Source organism: Argiope bruennichi, chromosome 6 (genome assembly GCF_947563725.1).
Source record: "Argiope bruennichi chromosome 6, qqArgBrue1.1, whole genome shotgun sequence".
Taxonomy (NCBI): Eukaryota; Metazoa; Arthropoda; class Arachnida; order Araneae; family Araneidae; genus Argiope; species Argiope bruennichi.
The window spans coordinates 112,253,843-112,273,416 of record NC_079156.1 but is presented as its reverse complement, the minus strand read 5'-3'; the positions used below and the strand labels follow the sequence as shown (position 1 = coordinate 112,273,416).

Below are 19,574 nucleotides of genomic sequence, written 5' to 3'. Positions count from 1 at the left end.
TTCTGAAATTAGTAGTTAATGAAGAAAAAAGTTTTTATTGTCTTGAAGAAATATTCGTAAGCGTGATATGGAATTGCTTATCGGAAATTGTATAAAAATACGTGAGTGGCTCGATGTGAATAAATAGATGACTAGTCAAGAAAATTATTTCCTGATTTTTCTTGCGTAGAATCTTCTATTTTTTGCAAACAGGAGCGCAGGATATGTGCTCACGAACAACGCAGAAATACTTCGTCAGGGAAATGTCCCCTATATTCGACAATGTTTAAAGTTTATTTTGAATTTTAAAAAATATTTTGTACGCATTTTTTCTTCTTTTTTTGGATCCGCGCCTTTTTATAGAGATAAGAGCTGGATATGCACTCGAATGAGATGATTTACCTGGGCAGTGACGACCAAGACGAGGATAGTGGAGACAGTGGTTCCGAAGAGCTGGTGGTCATCTATGTTGAGACCGTTGGGATCGACGGCGTAGCTGAAGGCGCCGTAAGGAATAAAGAACAGGATGAAGGATGAGAGTAGCCCGTGGGCTACTGACTTGAGGAAGATCATCTTATTGAAGAGCAGGTTCATGAGGCCGGGGGTATAGAGTTTCGGATACCGCAGAGAATTTTTGTCGCTCACATCCTGAAAATAGGTACAGGTTCATCGATTATTATACATAAACAAAGCTGGAAATAATCTATATATTTAGTATAAAAATGACAAATAATAAAATAAAGAGGATGTAACTGAATATAAGATCAAAAGATGTTTGAGAGTTATAAGAAATATGAAAAGCATGCACATTTGGTACGACCGGAGCTTAACCCCCTGCTTGGCGCAATTTTCAAAAATCGCCAACAACGGTTTTGCGCCATGTTTTGCGAAATGTTCAAAAGCGAGGAAGCAGATGTCCAATCATACCGCGTAATAAAGGCGAAAGATAATAGGTTTGCTAGTCTAGAGAAAACGTATTGCAACTTGGCGAGAAGGGAGTTAAACTCCGGTTCAACCGCACATTTTAATAATGGACTGTTATATACAGATGATTGATTTGGCTTAATAGTATAGGAGTCATATTTTTCCGCGCTGTGCCAAAATATATATTATGTATAGACAATGATGCTAAAATTATGCTATGATATTGTAGATATTATTGACAGTCTACAATGGGATGGTTGTTAATCCTTTAATTACATCAGCAGTTACTGGAACTACATCTCATTTTTTAGATTTAGTTTAGTTTAGTTATATTAACGTCCCGTTGTAAAGCAACACTAGGGCTATTTTGGGACGGGCCTCGTCATTTTCAACCGCGATCAAATGACGAGGACGACACCTGAGCTGGCACCTCCCTCTCCACGCCAAACCACACCAGCGGGAGGACGTTTGGCATGACGGATTTAACGTGCAACAGACCCCCTTACACGACGGTTCTTCGGTGGAATCGGGTCTCGAACCTGAAACCCTACGGCTCACAAGCCGAGACCTTACCACCAGGCCACCGCAGCCCCCCCTAATTTTTTAGAAATATAAAAAGATCAAATCTAGATTTTCGATTTGAAGTATATATAATTTCAATTTATTATGTTTTAAAAATAATATATATTTTTTAATCTTTTAACTCAGGCATTTCTTAAACTTCTGAGTTGTGCGGGCTTTCATATCACCACCCTGATTCTAGCATATGTTGAACTTAAAATGCTACTTCAACGAATTCCCTTCTAGAACTGTAAAAGTTCAAAATTCTTTCACAAGTCTCTTTTACCTGTTTTTTGATTTCCTTTTGGTTTTCTCACTAAATCAGATTTCTTACACAGAAATCTTAATAATGGAACAAAAATTGCACTGTTTACATAACTATATGAATATTTAAATATATTGCTAAAGAATTTCAAGCCTGCTTTTTCTGAAATCATTTTTTTTATATAGAGTATACTGATAGTATAATTGTCAAGGGATCATAAATTAAGTAATAATCCTTCGTTAATTTTCTAAGAAAAAAAATCTATACCATATTGTTATGATAAGAACCAGGCAACAAAAAGTTGAGCGAATTCAATTCTTCAAATATTGTTTGTCAAAGGATTCTAAAACCCTACGCACCTTTGAGCATGCATTAGAATGAGTTTAATTCGACAAAATAGGGGTGAGAAGAAAGATGAAAGGAGGAGATGTTTACATTTAGCAATAAAATTAATTCCGGAAATGGGCCCATCCTTCCACGTCTCACCCCTTTGCAAGATAGAATCGTCGAAAAGTAGTCGTCTTAGACTACTGAAACAAACAGTATTTGAGCGTGGGTAACTAATAAACTACAATTAGTATTAAAACTTTATTATTCTAGACATTTTCTAATCGTAATCTTATTTAAAAAATGATTTAAACTTACAGAAAATTTAGATAAACCTTTCCGAATATTTCAATACATAAAATCATTGAAAAAAACTCACCTGATCGAAAACTCCGAGCGCAAGAACAGGCAGCGAAGTGTAAAATACATTGTAGAAGGAGATGAATACAGGGTCATACAAAGTCTAAAATATGTAAATAAATAAAAGAGCAAATAAAAATTTGAGCACAAATGAAACATATTACTCGAATAAAGTTCTTGTTTTTTTAATTCGCAAAATACAACATTAAGTTTAGGACTACAACCAAAAATGGAAGATTATATAGTGTTCGGGATATGGATATTGCTTCACAACTTTTTCTTCTTGAAATTAAATACGACATATATCTTATTTGGTACCTTACAAGTTATTGGTACTTTTCCGTTAGCCGGGCGCAAATATCGCCAAATTGTGAACCAAACGCGATTTTGGCGTACAAAATTTGGCGGAATTATACATTATTTGGCGATTTTTCGCTTGCGCCCGGCTAACGGAAAAGTACCTTCTTAAGTTTTTCTAGTGAAATATTCAACCAAAATAATAATTTTTTTCAGTTATTCATATAATTTTATAGCTTGGTGCACTTATATAAAAATCATAATCCAGCATTACTATTAGATTAAATAAACTTTTAGAACTACAACAAAAATCTGCTACGGTTAATACTCGCCACCTCTGGCGGCCAGCATTACCTTAATTGTGAGTATAATAAAATTTTCTAAAAATGTAAGCGTGCTTGTACTAAAAACCTGTTCAACTTGAAAAAAAATGAGGGAAGAAATAGAAAGACAAACTACAATGGAAAAAAATTCAGTATAAAATATTAATAGCACCACTGAAAACGATTTTAATGTCACTTAAACAATGTAATGTCTCATTGTAAAATACGTTCAAAATATATTTTCAGCATTAATTATAAACAGAAAAAAAAGTTACCAGGTAAAAAAAAAAAAAAAAAAAAAAATTGGCATCTTTGGGAAAAATAATTTTTTGAATTCTAAGAACGACGAAAAAATCATTTTTTGCGCTATAATATTTTCCAAAGTTATTTCAGGGAAAAAAAAAAAAAAAAAAAGCTCCGAGATGCACATTTTCATTTACCAAAGTATATATATGCCAAGTTTGATATTCTAAGGTTCTGTCTTATAGAAAGCCAACACTCTCATACATTCATTTTTAACATTAGACGAAGATATGTAAACAATTTAACACGAATTTTAATAAGATAGCTACTTTTTTATAGATTCATTTTTCAAATATTCAAAAAACATTCTTTTTGTTAATAGAAGATTAAAAACATGGAAGAAACTATTTTGAATTAGGCATAATATAATACAATGGTTGATATTTAATAAAAACAATGATAAATAAGCATTACAATAATATAAATTTCCTATGGCATTCTTGCAAGTCAGTTTGCCAAGCAGACAGTACCATGGCAATAGCTTCATCTTCAAGTTAATAAACACAATTAAATCAAAATCCAATTTTTTAAAAATGAAATGCTACTTATAAAAAGAAAGAGCTTACCTGAGCAGAAAATCCGCAGAAGAATGCAAACCAGAAGTGGCAGAGAGTAAATGCAAAATTCTTGTAGAAAAAGTAGCGAAGAAACTTGGACATGCGAAAGTAAGACCAACGGCCATGAACTAGAAGCAGTCGTTCTAAGTATCGGAATTGGGCGAGAGAAAAGTCGCTTGCTAAGACAGCTTGCATGCCCTCCTGACCGCTAATGCCCACACCAATGTGGGCCACTGTAAGGGGAAAGGAATACATAAATTTTAAAACAAATTAACTCAAATTATTTAGTGTAATTTCATTAAATACTAATTAGTATGTTGCATATGCGAAATCCATAGGTGATATTGGTAAGTGCCCTTAGACGTAACTTATTTTAAAGAAGAATTTTTTTAGTAGCCTCCTCCCCCCCCCAAAAAAAAACTTTATCTGGTCAATATGCTTTACTTTTAAATTCCTTAGAGTTTAAAACTCAATAAAAATAATTTTTATAAATAATATAATGAATAAAATGGCTTTATTGAATTTTATTCATTATCAATTGCCAACTCAATTTTATAAATAATAAAAAAATAGCATTTCTAAAATTTAGTCACTATGTGCTAGTTACTTTATTATTTTTAAAGCTAACTGGAAAAATTTTCTAAGTAGGGCGTATCTACACAAATCTGTAGGTCAAAGTTTGTGTCTCACTGGCCAAGATGATTAATATATAATTACATGACTGATACATATATATCATGATAAATATTTAATTTAAAACCTAGTATAAAGCAAATATATTACACAAAAAGTTTCTTTCTTATTCTGCAATACAAGATTTTCGTTCTTCTGGCATCATAAATCAGAAGAAGAAAAAAATTAAAAGTTGTTTAAAGATAGTTAGAAAATTCCATTTTGTTTTCCTTCGCAAAAATTAAAAACATGGAACAACAGTAACTTCGAAGTTGATAATGTGACATTTTATAAAAATAAATAAATAAGTAAAATTATATATATATATATATATATATATATATATATATATATATATATATATATATATAATGTGCTGCTTCATGCAATTTTGAGAAAAGTGTGTTATTGATTGTCAAGGGGAAATGACAGAATGCTGCCCTACAAATTGTTTGAGCATAATATTATGTAATAGTCAGTGGTGGATTATTTTGTGGCTTTAGGTAGCATACATTATGAGGTCCCTCCTTTAATAAGATGGTCAATTTAGTTTTATATTTTTCGCAAGTCAAAGAACTATTTCAGGTTTAATCTCTTCTCTTATTTTATTAACTTTGTCTTTATATATATATAGTTTTAAAATATATTGTGTCTGCTGCTTAAAAATATTTTGCTTATAAATATTCTATCAATTAAATGAACATTATGAACCTGGCCAATTATAAATGATTAAGTGTTAATATCATCTTAATATTTTATCATTCACAAAATTTATATTTTCGCACAAAACTTATTTATTTGAAAATCAGGAAAACACATTTTTAAATTGATATAAATGTGACCTCTTTCTCAACCTAGTGATCCTAAGCAACTGTCTAATTAGAAATCTGGCAAAGGTAATAGCTAGATTAATACAAAAAATAAAATTTAATCCTTAATCATCTTATATTTATCCATTCATGTATAGAGTTTTAATTTTTCTGTAAATAATATATTATTTCTTATAAAAAAATACTACATTAAAGGAGGGGAAAAAAAGCAGCATATTTATCCTTCGTACTTTTGATCATGCTCACATCATTGGCCCCATCTCCAATGGCAAGAGTGACAGCATTTTTATGTCTCTTCACCAAATCTACGACCAAAGCTTTCTGCAAAGGTGTAACACGACAGCAGATGACTGATTTGCAGGCAGATGCCACATCCAAGAACAAAGTTTCCATCGATGACTGCAAAGCATAAACCTACAAAATCAAATCAAAAGAGAGGCTTTACTACGTGATATGGAAGTCCTTGTTCAAATTTACTTACATTTCAAACATAGTAAAATTTCATAAGCAGTTTTGTTTTTATGAGCATAAAAGAAAGATAATAAATACTCTTTGATTCGAAGGCAAACAATATAGAAATTGATAACCAAGTGTAGAAAGAATGATAGTGTTGCAGCAAAATAAATGCAATAGGTGTTTTGATCAAAACCAGCAGTAGTGGTCTCTCCAACATTTTATTTCACACTCTTCAATTAAAATTAAATAATTCAAATAGCTCAAAAAATAAAGATCATCCATATAGTCCAAATAGAAAAATGTACACTATACTAAAATAAAAGTACAGGAAAATATATCTTGGAGTCATTTATAACATTGACAGAAATATTATTGATTCAAATTATATGTTTTCCAGGATTTGAAAAAAGGGTTCACTCTAAAATTGAAAAAAGTTTCCCCAAACTCTGAATGCATTTATCAGTAAAATTTCATAACTTGATAATTTTGAAAATAATAATCATTTAGTAAAATCAAAATATTATGTAAAAAAATTAAACTTAAATATAATAAAAAAATGAGGATTGTTCAGATAATATGCTGAGGATGTGTATCTTTGAAGGTTAAAAACACATGAAGGAATATTTAAGTGCTACATTTAATTAAAAAAATATTAACAGTAGAGAATCCTTATCTCAAAGTTAATGTGTCTTAGAAAGAGCAAAATACATACACACACATCCATCAAATCTTTTTAGCCACTTACTTTGCAAAATTCATCAAAATGATGCAAAAATATAACAATAATTAAAATCACAGTAAAATAAAGTGATTGAAACTTTCAGCTGGAGTAAAGCCCTATTGATTTAAAAATACTTAATTTTTTCTAAACAATTTTAGGAAAGTGAAATATCAATTACTAAATATAATCATATATTCTATGAAACTTTTAAATGTATTTTTGAATCAAATTTACTCAATCAATTTCTGTGGAATCTATTATATGATTATCAAAATGCATTTCCATATAAAATGTTTTTTTTGTAGATAAGGTTTCATAAAAATAATATCTTAAGAAAGTTCAAGAAATTAAATATAATAACACAATGGTTTTGCAGGAATATGATCTTTTTTACTCACCAAACTGTGCCCATTAACAATTAAGGCATAACCAGATCCTTCAGGATTCTCAGACAAGGAATTCAAATCATCCAAGTAAGGATGGATCATGGCATCAGGCTGGACTCTGCTTTGCAAGCGAATGGTTTCCAGATATTTGTTCAGTTGCTGCTCTACCTCATTGTAATTCATGCCATCCACGACAAAGATGTCGATTAATTCATCGGTCAAGAGTTGACAGGAGTAACCAATGTTAATGGCAGTTTCTGCAACAAAAGAAATGAAAAATGGAGAGAAGGACTTGGAGGTAACAATTTGTAAATCCAGAAATTCGAGGTTTTAATATTGCACGATGTCTTGTTGAAAATTAAACAAGTTAAAAAGACAAATAGAAATCAATTTTTCAAATATTATGATATATCTTTTAAAATAAATGATTTGCAAGTTAAGATTTTTAAAACAAAAAAGAAAATTTACTGTATTTAGTTCTTATGTAATTTCAAAAACTGAGAAAATTATATAACCTACAGACAGAATATAGTAAAAATTTGCATAATATCAAGAAATGATAGTAGAAATGATGTAGATGCATACCGATGCTTGAAAAAATATCTTTCACAAAGACCATCATTATTCCAAGCAAAACAGGCCAGTAGCAAAGCTATTACTCTTTGTAATGTTATAAAAAGTGTTTTAATGAAACTTTTGCTCAGACTGATATATTTTCTAAAATGTGAACAATAATTCCTACTCTGCTTGAAATTTTCCAATAATAAAAATAAAGACATGAGCAAAAATTATAAATCTGGTCATATATTTTTTATGACATACTAGCTGGTAACCAGCATGTTGTTATCTCAGAAAAAATAATTTTGGAAATATCGTTTGAAATTTGAAATTGCTGTCTTACTTAACCCTTTCTAGGGCCGTGGGAAGTATGCTTCCCACCAAATTTATCAATCTTTGTATGAAATTATGCATGTTGGCATAAGTTCTGACAATTTTTTTTTACAAAGACAGAAACTCAGATGCTTCAGTTCTTTATCTTACACAAAATGATGTGTCTTGATTTGTTACTTAATTATTAATTAACCAAATTAATCAAATTAAATTTATCTAATAAGCTAAATGAATCCCTTTTCTTATTCTTAATTTCAAGCCTAAAAATATTTTAACATAATATGACTAGAAAAAAATGGTCCTTTAAAGGGTTAATTAGGAATGATAGAAAGAATGATATTTATTTTCTTGTCGACGATGAATACATTTATTGAAGCTGAATGATTTATAAAGGAGAAGTATACAGAAATTTTTTTATTTTTACTTTAGATATAATAACTGTACTATGCCTATAACCTTCATGTAAGTGCAAGCAATAAGTTGGCAAAGTTTTATTGCTGCTGGATGAATGGTACTGCATCACATAAAATATGAACACACAAAAATTCAATTATATATATTAGATTACTTGGCATACTTGGTATTTTGATATATTAGTACAAGTATACGTGTTGTGCCAAATACTCAACTATTATGAATCACATAGGATCCATAAATCAAAAATTTAATTTTAAAACCAAAAATAAAGAGTATAATATTTTCTCACACGCTTCATAATATTAATGTCATTATGGTTAATTAGTGCACCCACCTTGTTTGTCTCCAGTCAGAACCCAAAGTTTGATACCAGCTATTGCTAAATTGGCGATCGTCTGAGGCACACCATCTTGAAGTTTGTCTTCAATAGCAGTAGCTCCAACAAGGGTCATGTTCTGTTCGAGGTCTTCATATAATGCATTCATTCTTTCTTCTCGGTGCTCCATGGCAACACTGAAAGGCAAATACAACAAAACAGAAAATGTCAGCATGACTTTGTATTTAACTTCTTCATTCTAGTACATTTCTTATAGCACAGAAGCAAAATTCTATAGATTTCTATGGAATTCTATAATACGAAATTATATAAAAATAAGTAAATTTAAGAAAAACACACAAATGTTATTTTATTTCAAAAACTTTCATTTGATTTATCATTTCTCATAAACATGATGAATTTTTAATTTGGACAGATTACATTTCGTATTGAAACTAAAAAAATCTTTCATTTATAGAGTTACATATTGTAAATGATACATTTTATTTCTTCATTTTTAATTTACTAGAACATGTGTCCCTCTAGATGAGTTGTCTTGCTAACAATGTCTCAGATGTAACTATCACAGATTGATTTAGGTAAGCAATAGCAGAAAATCTCATGCAGACCAGCAGAGTGCTTAAGAAATAAAAATGAATAATATTATTTGCAGTATATTTTAAATGCAAATATAGAATATAACATTAGTTCTGTTTCCTTGTAATGAAATTTTCTCTATCTATAATGCTCATAAACACTTAAATCAAAACTAATTACTAAAATCGGAATGAAACAAATAGTAATTCAATAATAATAAAAAAAATGTTATATTAAATACAAAAAAAAAAAAAAAGCCAGAGCTCAGCTTATTGACTTTTGCTATTCATCTATTTATTCACACACTGATAAGTCACAGAATTTAAAATAAAACAAAACCTGTCTCAAATATTAAATGCCAAAACGTCGAAGCTGGAATTTTGTGCGATGTAAAGCAAAGCAACAGACAATTTTTAACTTCGCCCAACATTGCGGACAGTAGTGTACGATTATAAATAATGATAAATGAAATAAATATACTCAACAGTAAGCACAACGATTTGATCTAAAAATATTTCAATAAAGTTTTACTTACTATACAGCCACTAACAACAAAATTGTGCAGAAATAATAGTACTATGTTTCTATATAACAATAAAAAGAACAAATACTTACGATGCTTCATGAAATTTTTCGTTCCAACTGTTGTAAGTATTTTCATCTAAATCTTTAGAAGCTAAGCATAATGTTCTTAAACCTTCACTAGCAAATTTCTAAAAATAAAAAAGTTGAAAAACATTCAAAGAAAAAATTAACCCTCTCTCATACAATACGTATCTGATTCATGATGAATCGCAGCATCTTTGATATTTAAATCTGTAATTAAATCAAAGTAGCAATTCATTTAGAAAATAAAAATTAAATGAATACACATATTTTTATCCCTTTACGTTTTTAAATGGGTTGAATTAAAAATAAATGTGCCTTACAGCATGTGGAAGTATAAATAAATGTGCAGTTTGGTAGTTTAAACCATAAGAAATTGAGAAATGCATATTTATAAAAGAAAACATTCCTTAAAATATTATTTAAGGATAGTCTTTCAATGTAAGGTATTTATAAAAATAAGAATTTCTGAAAAAGTTATAATTTTTTAAATAAAAAATAAAATGTTGCGATATTTTAAAAACTAAAATGCTCTAATAAATAAGCAATACCCATCAATTTAATTAAATTTAATACTATTAAAACAAAATACAATTACAAATGTACAAAACTATGTACAATGAAACAATACAACACACTAATAGTAAATTATTGTATTGTATTGTATTATTTAAATTGAGTACTATTATTGAGTAAAGTATTTTAAAAGAAAAACACGAGAAAAATGCATCAAACTCCCATAAAAAGACATCTTTTTATATAAAATAAAATATCAATAAGCAAGATTTGAAATAATATCTTAAACTTTACGTATGAATTTATAAACCATTTTGATACAATATCTAAATCAGGAAAGATTCAACATTTGTCCCAAATTTAAACTTAAAGAGTTTTTAATTTATTTAATATATAAAATTCCAAGTACGAATATCTGAGCTTTTTTTAATAGAGATGGTTCAAGAAACTGAAAATTCATTCTTGCTTATTTTTCTATAGTCGCCAAATTTTTCAGGAAAATTGGTAGTGAAGCTATATTTATATATATATAATGTGAAGAATTGTATTATACTGTTTCAGGAAAGTGATCTTTTATAACCGAAGAAATTATTTATAAAAAAAAACGGCGCATTCTTAAGTGGTTCAATGATAATGCCTGAAAATTCACAAAACATGATAGTTTTTATATATTTATTTTCATAATTTCAAGCCTACAATGTTGAGAAACCTTGTTGTAAGAAAAGAAATCATAAGCATCTTTTATCCAGACTCATATAAGAGAAGATTCAATAGAGGCTAAAATGTAACCTATATTAAGTGTATTATCTTTTGATACCTGTTCCATTTATCTAGGAGTTTATAGTTGAAAATTCGGTTAAAAGTAATCAAATTTTGATTTTTTTATAACAAGATTTTCTAAAATTATGTAGTTAATATTCCTTACACAATAAGTAATAAATTATTTATTAATTAATTTTATCAGATAAACATTTATGCTAGTATACATATATCTAAAATATATATATCTAAAATATATACATCTAAAATATACCAAAGTAAAATTGCTCACATTTAAATGATCTGATGTTTTATTCTTTAAATCAGTTGAACTAGCTCCTAATCTCTCAAATATCACAGAATCAGCACCTTTGGAATATAATTTGATTTTTCCATTTTTTCTAATTATCACCTAAAATCAAAAGGAAAAAAATTGCAATAAAATGTAAGATATTTATTTATAAATTATACAAGTATATAAAAATATCATGATTTAGAACTATTCAAATACAAATAAAAAAATCAATTTATTTTATTTTCCTAAATTTTTACAAAATTAAATCATGGAAAAACTTACAGACATGCGTTTACGGACGTTATTGAAATCAAAGATGGAAAGCAGATCATAGGTTTCAATTGTTCCCATTACTTCTATCGTTATGCTAGTTGGTGTGCGAGACTAAAAAGAAGAGCAATACAAATGTTTAGTTCAAAAAAATCCCTTTATGAAGTTATATAAAAGTAAACTAATAGCAAGGCAAAAAATTTTAAGATTAAACTGTTACTGCCAAAATAAATAAATAAATGAAATAAAATAAAACAAATTATAAATTAAATTATGAGGTTGCATATTTCAGAAAGTAATTACTCCATTATTAATATTCTGCTGCGCAATGGATTGCACCTATTTCTTTTTTGTTATTGATTACACACATTTGAGAAGAGTTTTCAATAGCAAACTCTGAATTAATTATATGGTAGTTGGTTCTCAATGTAAAGATTGGTTTTTAATCTCAATTTTATGATTAAATTTCCAAAGATGTTAACAAGAAATCTACAATCTTAATAAATCTAAAACTGCTACATAATTTCTTTTACTAAACATGTTTTACATTTATTTTTAGCAAGCATGTTTCAGACTTATTTATAATAAACATATTTTAGAGTAGAAGAATTGATTCCTTCAAAAGTATATCTAAAATAAAATAATAAAATGGACATGAAGGCATATTGAACATTAAATAAATATCAGCATGAAGCTTAATTTCATTAAGAAATGTGCAGCTTTTTTAATGCATAAAGTCAATACATATAAAACCAGAATTATCACTTTTGTAGATTACAAATCATCCAATGAATACAAAATGTTTTAAATAAAATTTAAATTTAAAATTAAGAAAAAAATTATTATTTAGGTGTAGTGTTATCCAATAAAAAATTACATGCATAAAACTAATCACTTTGAACACAATACAAGAATACTAAATCATTGAAACAGAGGAATATATAAAGTATACAGTACAGTAACAGTTATAAAAGCAAAATGCATGAATATTTTACAGTAAATTACATGAGCAGCAGGAGTTTATGACTTAATACTTTAAAGAGAAATAATTTTATAATACTCTACCCGAAAGACAAAGCCGAAATTTCTGGCTGCAGAGGTGAGTGCAGCCTCATCAGGAGATTGGGCCTGATATTCCAATCGTCCTGAAAAAAATCAGAGTAATTGTTTTTCAGTTATGAAACATTACAGTTGTGATTATGCTCAGAGAAAAAAAAAATGAAATTTTTTTAACCCATTATTTTACTTCCCTATCATTTAGAACATTTCATCATCATAATTACACATTAATTTTTAATGATTAGTTATTTTTAACTCATTACTTTACTTCCCTATTATTTAGAACATCTTGCCATCATAATCATCTACTGATTTTTAATGTTTTAAAATTTCATGACAAAGTCATTATTTGATTTTATTATAATATTCAGCCGAATTACGTCTTCTTTCAGTACAGAATATAATGAGGTACAAGCAATTAAATCAGTCATATTTATTTTAATGTCGTTGTTCCTATTTGTAATTTGAATCAACAAAATAAAATTTGGCTGAATCTATTTCCTGGTACAATTGGTGAGGATGCTAATATCAAGAAGTAATATTAGCTATTAATGCAAACAATGCTTGGGTTAAGTTTTTAATATATTGTAATTGTAAAGATTCATGGCAATGCAACAATATTGGAAAATAGTTCGAACAAGAATTTTCATGTTTACTTCTTAATATTTTTAGCAAATGCAAAAAGGCAAACAAAATGATTTTTCTGGAATTTAGTTGAAGAGTATCCAGACTGTATGTATCATCATCATACAATAATATCAACATTTTAGCTTGATACATGTCTAAGTCTAAGTTTTTATGCAATATTATGAAAGTAATGGTTATTGAGTTATAAAAGTTCAATTTCATTTTTTTCCAATAATGTTAACAAATAACAGAGCATGTATTGCTTCATTCAGAAACCAATGATATTGAATAAAGCTAAAATAAGTTATATTATTATATTTAAAAAAATCAGGAAGTTATTTTATTACAACGGAATGACATAAACATTTTTTTAAGTGTGTTAGAAAATATTAAAATTATGATTCCAGAACTTCTGGAATATAGTGATATTTACTATCCATTTTCTCTAGATTAATTTTTTAATTAAAATATATTTATCATACGATGAATTAAGGTTTGAAATTTGTTCAGAAGGTACTCACCATCTTTTTCATCACACATAACAGTGTGGCATAAGGCCAAAATCCTGAAAAACTCATGCACATGTGGGTCGCCATTTCTTACTTGTTCTAAAAGGCTCTTATCATAGAACCTAAAACCAGGTTCATAGACAGGATTCAAAGAAAAATCTACAGCTTTGGTATCCTGGAAGAGTGAATGCAAGAAATAACTTTATATAAAAGACATGATAAATGTTTTTTTAAATAAAAAATATTATTAAATAAAATTTTCTAAAAATAATACATTTAAAATAATAATAGACAGCACAATTAAAAAAATGTAATTAAATTTCTCCAAAAAATTATTGATAAATTAGAAAAACTTAGGATGCCCCAAATTAAATTGAAAAGCATTTTTAATGTGTATTAAAAAAAAAAAGACAATTCTTGTATTAGAATATAATATGAAAAAAATAACGACATCAAAGCATATATAAAGAATGAGAGATTGTTAAAATAAACATGCTGAAAATATTAGAAAATGTTGAATATATGTTGAAAAATGATCGTGTTCATAAACAATAAATATATACCTGTCTCTTTTAGATGTAATTCATATATAACTATAACTTTTTAATGAAGAAATTTAAAATCAAACGATACAATTCAAGAATTTCATAACATTATTATAAATAATAAAATAATTTTAAAAATATTAATGATAAAATGCTAACACTTTTCTTCCAATATTAAAATAAATTTAAAAAAAAAACATTATTTGAACACTTAAAACTGAATGCTTTTAATTGCCAAGCAAAAACGGAACCAGTAAATTTAATTTAATCAATGCCTCGTTTGACGCTACAAGATGTTTAATCTGGAATATTCAAAAATTTAAAACCCAGCTAGATGGCGAAGTCTACATCAGCCACGTGCGCACCTTTTTCAATTTCGAACTTACAATCACATCTGCGGGAAGTCGATTGACCCCTATGGACTTAATGTGCACCACGCTAGCATACATGCAGGGTCATATTATTAAACAGACAATGTGGGCTAATAACTAAGGGCCCAACAACTTAAGAGACCTCAAGCCTTCGTGATTGTTTAGCGGTATTTTGAAAGATATTTAATTCGGCGCTTTCATTTAATTACAAAGGCCACGCAATCGAACCCTTTCTAGGGCCGTGGGAAGTATGCTTCCCACCAAATTTATCAATCTTTGTATGAAATTATGTAGGTTGGCATAAGTTCTGATACATTTTTTTTGTAAGTCAGAAACTTAGAGGCTTCAGTTCTTTATCTCAGACAAAATGATGTGTCTTGATTTGTTACTTAATTATTAATGAACCAAATCAATTAATGAATCAAATTAAATTTATCTAATAAGCTAAATGAATCCCTTTTCTTATTCTCATTTCAAGCCTAAAAATATTTTAACATAATATGACTAGAAAAAATGACCCTTTAAAGGGTTAAATCAAATATCGTTTAAATTGATCCCAGAACCTTATTCTACTAATATTTTTATTCTTTCGCAAGATTTATATTATTTTATTATAACATAAATAAATTTTAAAACATAAATTTTATTATAACATAAATGTGGTGCTTTATAACTTTAACAAAGGTTCGGTCCTATTAGTAAATAGCATTCAGAATGAGTTAAGAACTTTTTTCTTTCTTTTTACTATTTTATTTAAAATTACTTTTAATTTTCGAGTTGTCACATTTTTTTAATGTGATACACTGGAACTAACTTTATAGAGAGCGAACAATAATTAAGAGTTTCGCCCTTCCAGCTTGCAGAAAGTTGATACTAAAAATTATTTATATAAAATTAAATTAAACTGATAAAAGAATTAGGTTTGGAAAATTTGGTAGGAAAAGGGGACCCTGAGATTTGCATTGCCGAACGGCAAATAGAAGGTTTCATCAAGCCCTTTATACAAGGCAAATCTTAAGCCCAGTTCCGACTTCCAGTGCCAGGCTTGAGTTTGGCACATTTTATTCTATTTTCCCTCTCTTGTGGTTTTACGAGGTTCGTTGATACCTGTTCATTTTAACGATAATTTGCGTTAAGCTCCCGACCGACGTCCACAAGCGGGGCTGTTCAGACAATGAATCAGTTGGCAATGCCATATCCGTAAAGGAAAGGGTTGTCGGAATGGAGCTTTAGGTAGAATCCCGTCTCGAAACCGCGCATTTCTGCATGTGCAGATAATATACAATCACACCTGCCAACTGTTGGGGCGGGAATTCCTCGTGGATATGCCGGTTCGGCAGACAGAGGAAAGAATAGTTTCTCAAGAAGTGATGGGTATGCTGAGATGCAACATGCTAATATTTTACCCCCCCCCCTCATCTCAGAGGCATAAGGGTGGTATAGATGATCCGGGCGCCGTCTAGGACCGTCATGGTGACAAATCATATATGTAGAGGTAATGAAAAAATAATTACTTGCCCAGGGCTTCTTCTGCTTTAAAGCCACTGATGGCAAATGGGAGGGAAAGACGTAAAAAAATTCTTGACTCTCACTAATCTAACCCCCTTGGGCTCAAGGCCTTCTACTCAGTAACCAAACTATAGTGGAAACGTGACAACAGTAAAATAATTTTCAACCATTTCATACAAAATAAAATCCTATATGATCTCCCGCTGAACTTTGTATAAATAGTTTTTAAACATCAGGATTGTACTCACATCGCTGATTTCTATGGGCTCCCTGGTGACCTCGTCGAGCACTTCTCCGTAGACGCGCCCGTTGATGGAGCACTTGTTGAAGGTCATGATGTTCTGGGTGAGAGTGCCCGTTTTATCGGAAAATATGTACTCTATTTGTCCAAGCTCTTCGTTGAGGGTGGTGGTCCGCGCACGGGCAGGGGCGTCTTTAGGGGCGTAGTACATCTTCTCGTCCCAGTTGATCCACAGGCTGTGGCAGAAACGAATCACTTCCACGCTAAGGGAAAGAAAAGAATGGTTCGTTAAAAAGCTCCATGCATGTTACAAAAAATGTGAATCAATGTCATTTGGTTTCATTGCAGCCAAATGAATAGAATGAGTGAGAAATGAAAAGCGCTTATTTAGTATCAAAATTATGTCGAATTATGCAATTCTCGCAAGTTTATATCGTTTTTCATTAATTTCTATAGTTTACCAGATGGTTTCACACACTTTCTACGGTAACTATTAATTCCTTTTTCACAATAAATAAACAGCAAATTTTATTCGTAATTATTAATTTTAATTATTATAACAAGAAATTGAAAGACATTTTTACTTTCGCATATATATAGTATAGAGAAAGTATAGTAATCATAAAAAAAAAGTCGAACTGAGATTTTGATAATGTCTGCCTATCAGTCTATGAAATTTGGTATACTGTTTCTAGACAAAATTCGCAGATTTCTATCACATTTTGAGCTCAAGAGTATAATAATCGTAAAAAAAATTCCAACTTGAGGTACAAAGTACTCAAGTAGGTCTGAGTACAAAAAACACATTTTTAGAAAATGTCTGTTTGTCTGTCGGTCGGTCTGTGACAAAGATAACCTAAAAACGCCTTGAGGTCGACGGATGAAATTTGATATACCATTTTTACATCAAATTTGCAGATTTATATCACATTTTAAGTAAAATTCGCTCAAAGGAAGTTATACGCTCGACTGTTTGAATGTAATTTAACACAATAACTACAAAACGAAGAGAGCTAGATAGATGAGATTCCCTACACAGAATTAACATTTATAGTCTAGACGTCTACCAAATTTTGAGCCAGATCGAGCACGAAACTGACTATCTGTCAATCTGTACTTTCAGAAACATGCAAACGTGATAACTCAAAGGTGCAGTGACTTAAATGTATCAAATTTGTATAAATGTATTTAAATGATCAAAAACTATACTTATAGTTACAAAATCTTAAACAGATAAGTGTAGTTTTGTGTCAATCGGTTAGGAAAAACGTTTTTAAAACACACATTCGATTTTTGGATTCTATCAACCGCATGTCAGGGGTTAATCGCCAAATAATTCGCCAAGGATGACACGATAGATTCAGTAAAAATGCTAAATCCAAGCTTAAAGGTTAATATTTCGTAACTATTGTACGCCAATGTTATACAAAGTCTTCTCTGGGAAAACAGTTTTATTAGAGAATATGAGAGAAAGTTTTGAGATGACCACTCCTTCTGGTTTCATAATATTTTTAACAGCATAAGTCATTTTTCAATTATAAAATATTCACAAGAACAAATCATTCACATTCTTCAAGTCGCTTCTAGAATCAAAGTATTCTAAGTTTCGAATTATCAAAGGCAAAGTAAGCAACTGCGTAAGGGCTTTACGGCTGACCACAGGAGCCTCGAAATCCTTTGCCGAGCAATCCTATTTTGCGCTTTTATTTGCACACAAAGGCATTGTATTCAAACATATGCAAATTAAAATCAAGTGCCATTTCAATTTAAAAATATTACTTTAAGACTTTTTTTTCCATGTTTTCTAACCTGCTTTCAATTTGTTTTTTCAGTTGATTGAACAACTAACAAATCAATAGACCTAATAAACACTGGGCTAACATTCTTTGCAACTTCTTTACAATTTTATTTAGAATTTATTTTAATTTAAATTTGTTTTTTATATGCCAGATGCTGAAATTAACTTAGTTGTAGGTGGTCGGTAATTAAATGTTTGATTATTTCAGTAAGTTGTAATATTTGCTATTTAAAAACTGCTAATATAAATATTAAATTGAAATAAACAAAAATGATCTTGCTTCGGACTACGCAAGAAAGTGCCAAAGTTGCAATCCTAAATCCTGTTACAGGTTGTTACTGCTGAGAACTTGTAATAGTAATGGCAATATGGCTCTCTTGTTAAACCACCAACATTGCCATTACAATTACAAATACAGTAAACTCCCGAGAATCCGGTTCGCGACTATCCGGCCAAGTTTTCTTTTATCGTAATTGAATGAGGAAGGCAAGGCGTTGCATTGGAAACATTACCAAAGCGGGTGTCTGCAGCGATCCTCTTACGCGTTGTGTACAAAATACAAGTTGTGACAGGAAAAGAGTAAGGTGCTCGTTCGTCTGTGTGTAATGGACGTCTATTAAGGGCCTTTTCAAAAACTGAAAACAGTAAGTTTTCCCGCTTATCTCTTTGAGACAATTTTTTTAAGAATTAGGCCTACGATTTACATTAATGTCTTGTTTATGTTTCCTGCATTTAAGTTGGGCATTATAGATTTTATTTTAAAATGTGAACAGTCTATATCCTTTAATTTACTTTTTTTTAAAAAAAAACAAACTCTTGAAACGTGCAGTGCAGTATATAAGCATATATAAATTACCAGTACAGAACCTTCTATTTTAACTGAACACGTTACCGGCAACTGCTTTTATGATTCACCGAGCCGCGGCTGCGTTCACATTGAGATAAATGAAAGGCTTAGTACTCAATAAGAAGTGAGAAAATATGTATTATAACAGAGAGTTTTGGATAAAAACTTTGTCTTCTGGTATTTGTGGGCAAAAAAATGAATTCATAGAACTCTGCCCTATCCGGCTTTTTTATCTGGCCAGCCCCCATTAGGCCGGTTATTCGGGAGTATACTATAATAGCAATCTTTTTTAAAAATAATATTTGTTACTTAAAAACCGCTTATATAAATATTAAACTGAAATAAATAAAAACTACCTTGCTTCAGAATGGTCAAGAAAGAGTAAAGGGTGCAATCCTAAATCTCGTTACAGGCTGTTACTGTTAAGTACTTGCGATTGT

At 29.7% G+C, this 19,574-nt stretch overlaps 1 protein-coding gene across 3 annotated transcripts in view; it reads right to left on the bottom strand.

Annotated features, from left to right (window-relative positions):
• LOC129971335 (probable phospholipid-transporting ATPase IM) overlaps positions 1-19,574 on the bottom strand; it is a 393,392-nt gene that overhangs the window by 3,739 nt on the left and 370,079 nt on the right. For all 3 annotated transcript variants that reach the window (XM_056084997.1, XM_056084996.1, XM_056084998.1), the window contains 12 exons: positions 16,497-16,752; positions 13,836-13,998; positions 12,694-12,773; positions 11,641-11,742; positions 11,356-11,475; positions 9,798-9,895; positions 8,604-8,782; positions 6,974-7,218; positions 5,629-5,812; positions 3,906-4,129; positions 2,436-2,519; positions 382-627 (listed from right to left, as the gene is read on the bottom strand). In XM_056084997.1, coding sequence (XP_055940972.1) covers positions 382-627; positions 2,436-2,519; positions 3,906-4,129; positions 5,629-5,812; positions 6,974-7,218; positions 8,604-8,782; positions 9,798-9,895; positions 11,356-11,475; positions 11,641-11,742; positions 12,694-12,773; positions 13,836-13,998; positions 16,497-16,752 — 1,981 coding nt within the window. The remainder of the gene's footprint in view (positions 1-381; positions 628-2,435; positions 2,520-3,905; positions 4,130-5,628; positions 5,813-6,973; positions 7,219-8,603; positions 8,783-9,797; positions 9,896-11,355; positions 11,476-11,640; positions 11,743-12,693; positions 12,774-13,835; positions 13,999-16,496; positions 16,753-19,574) is intronic.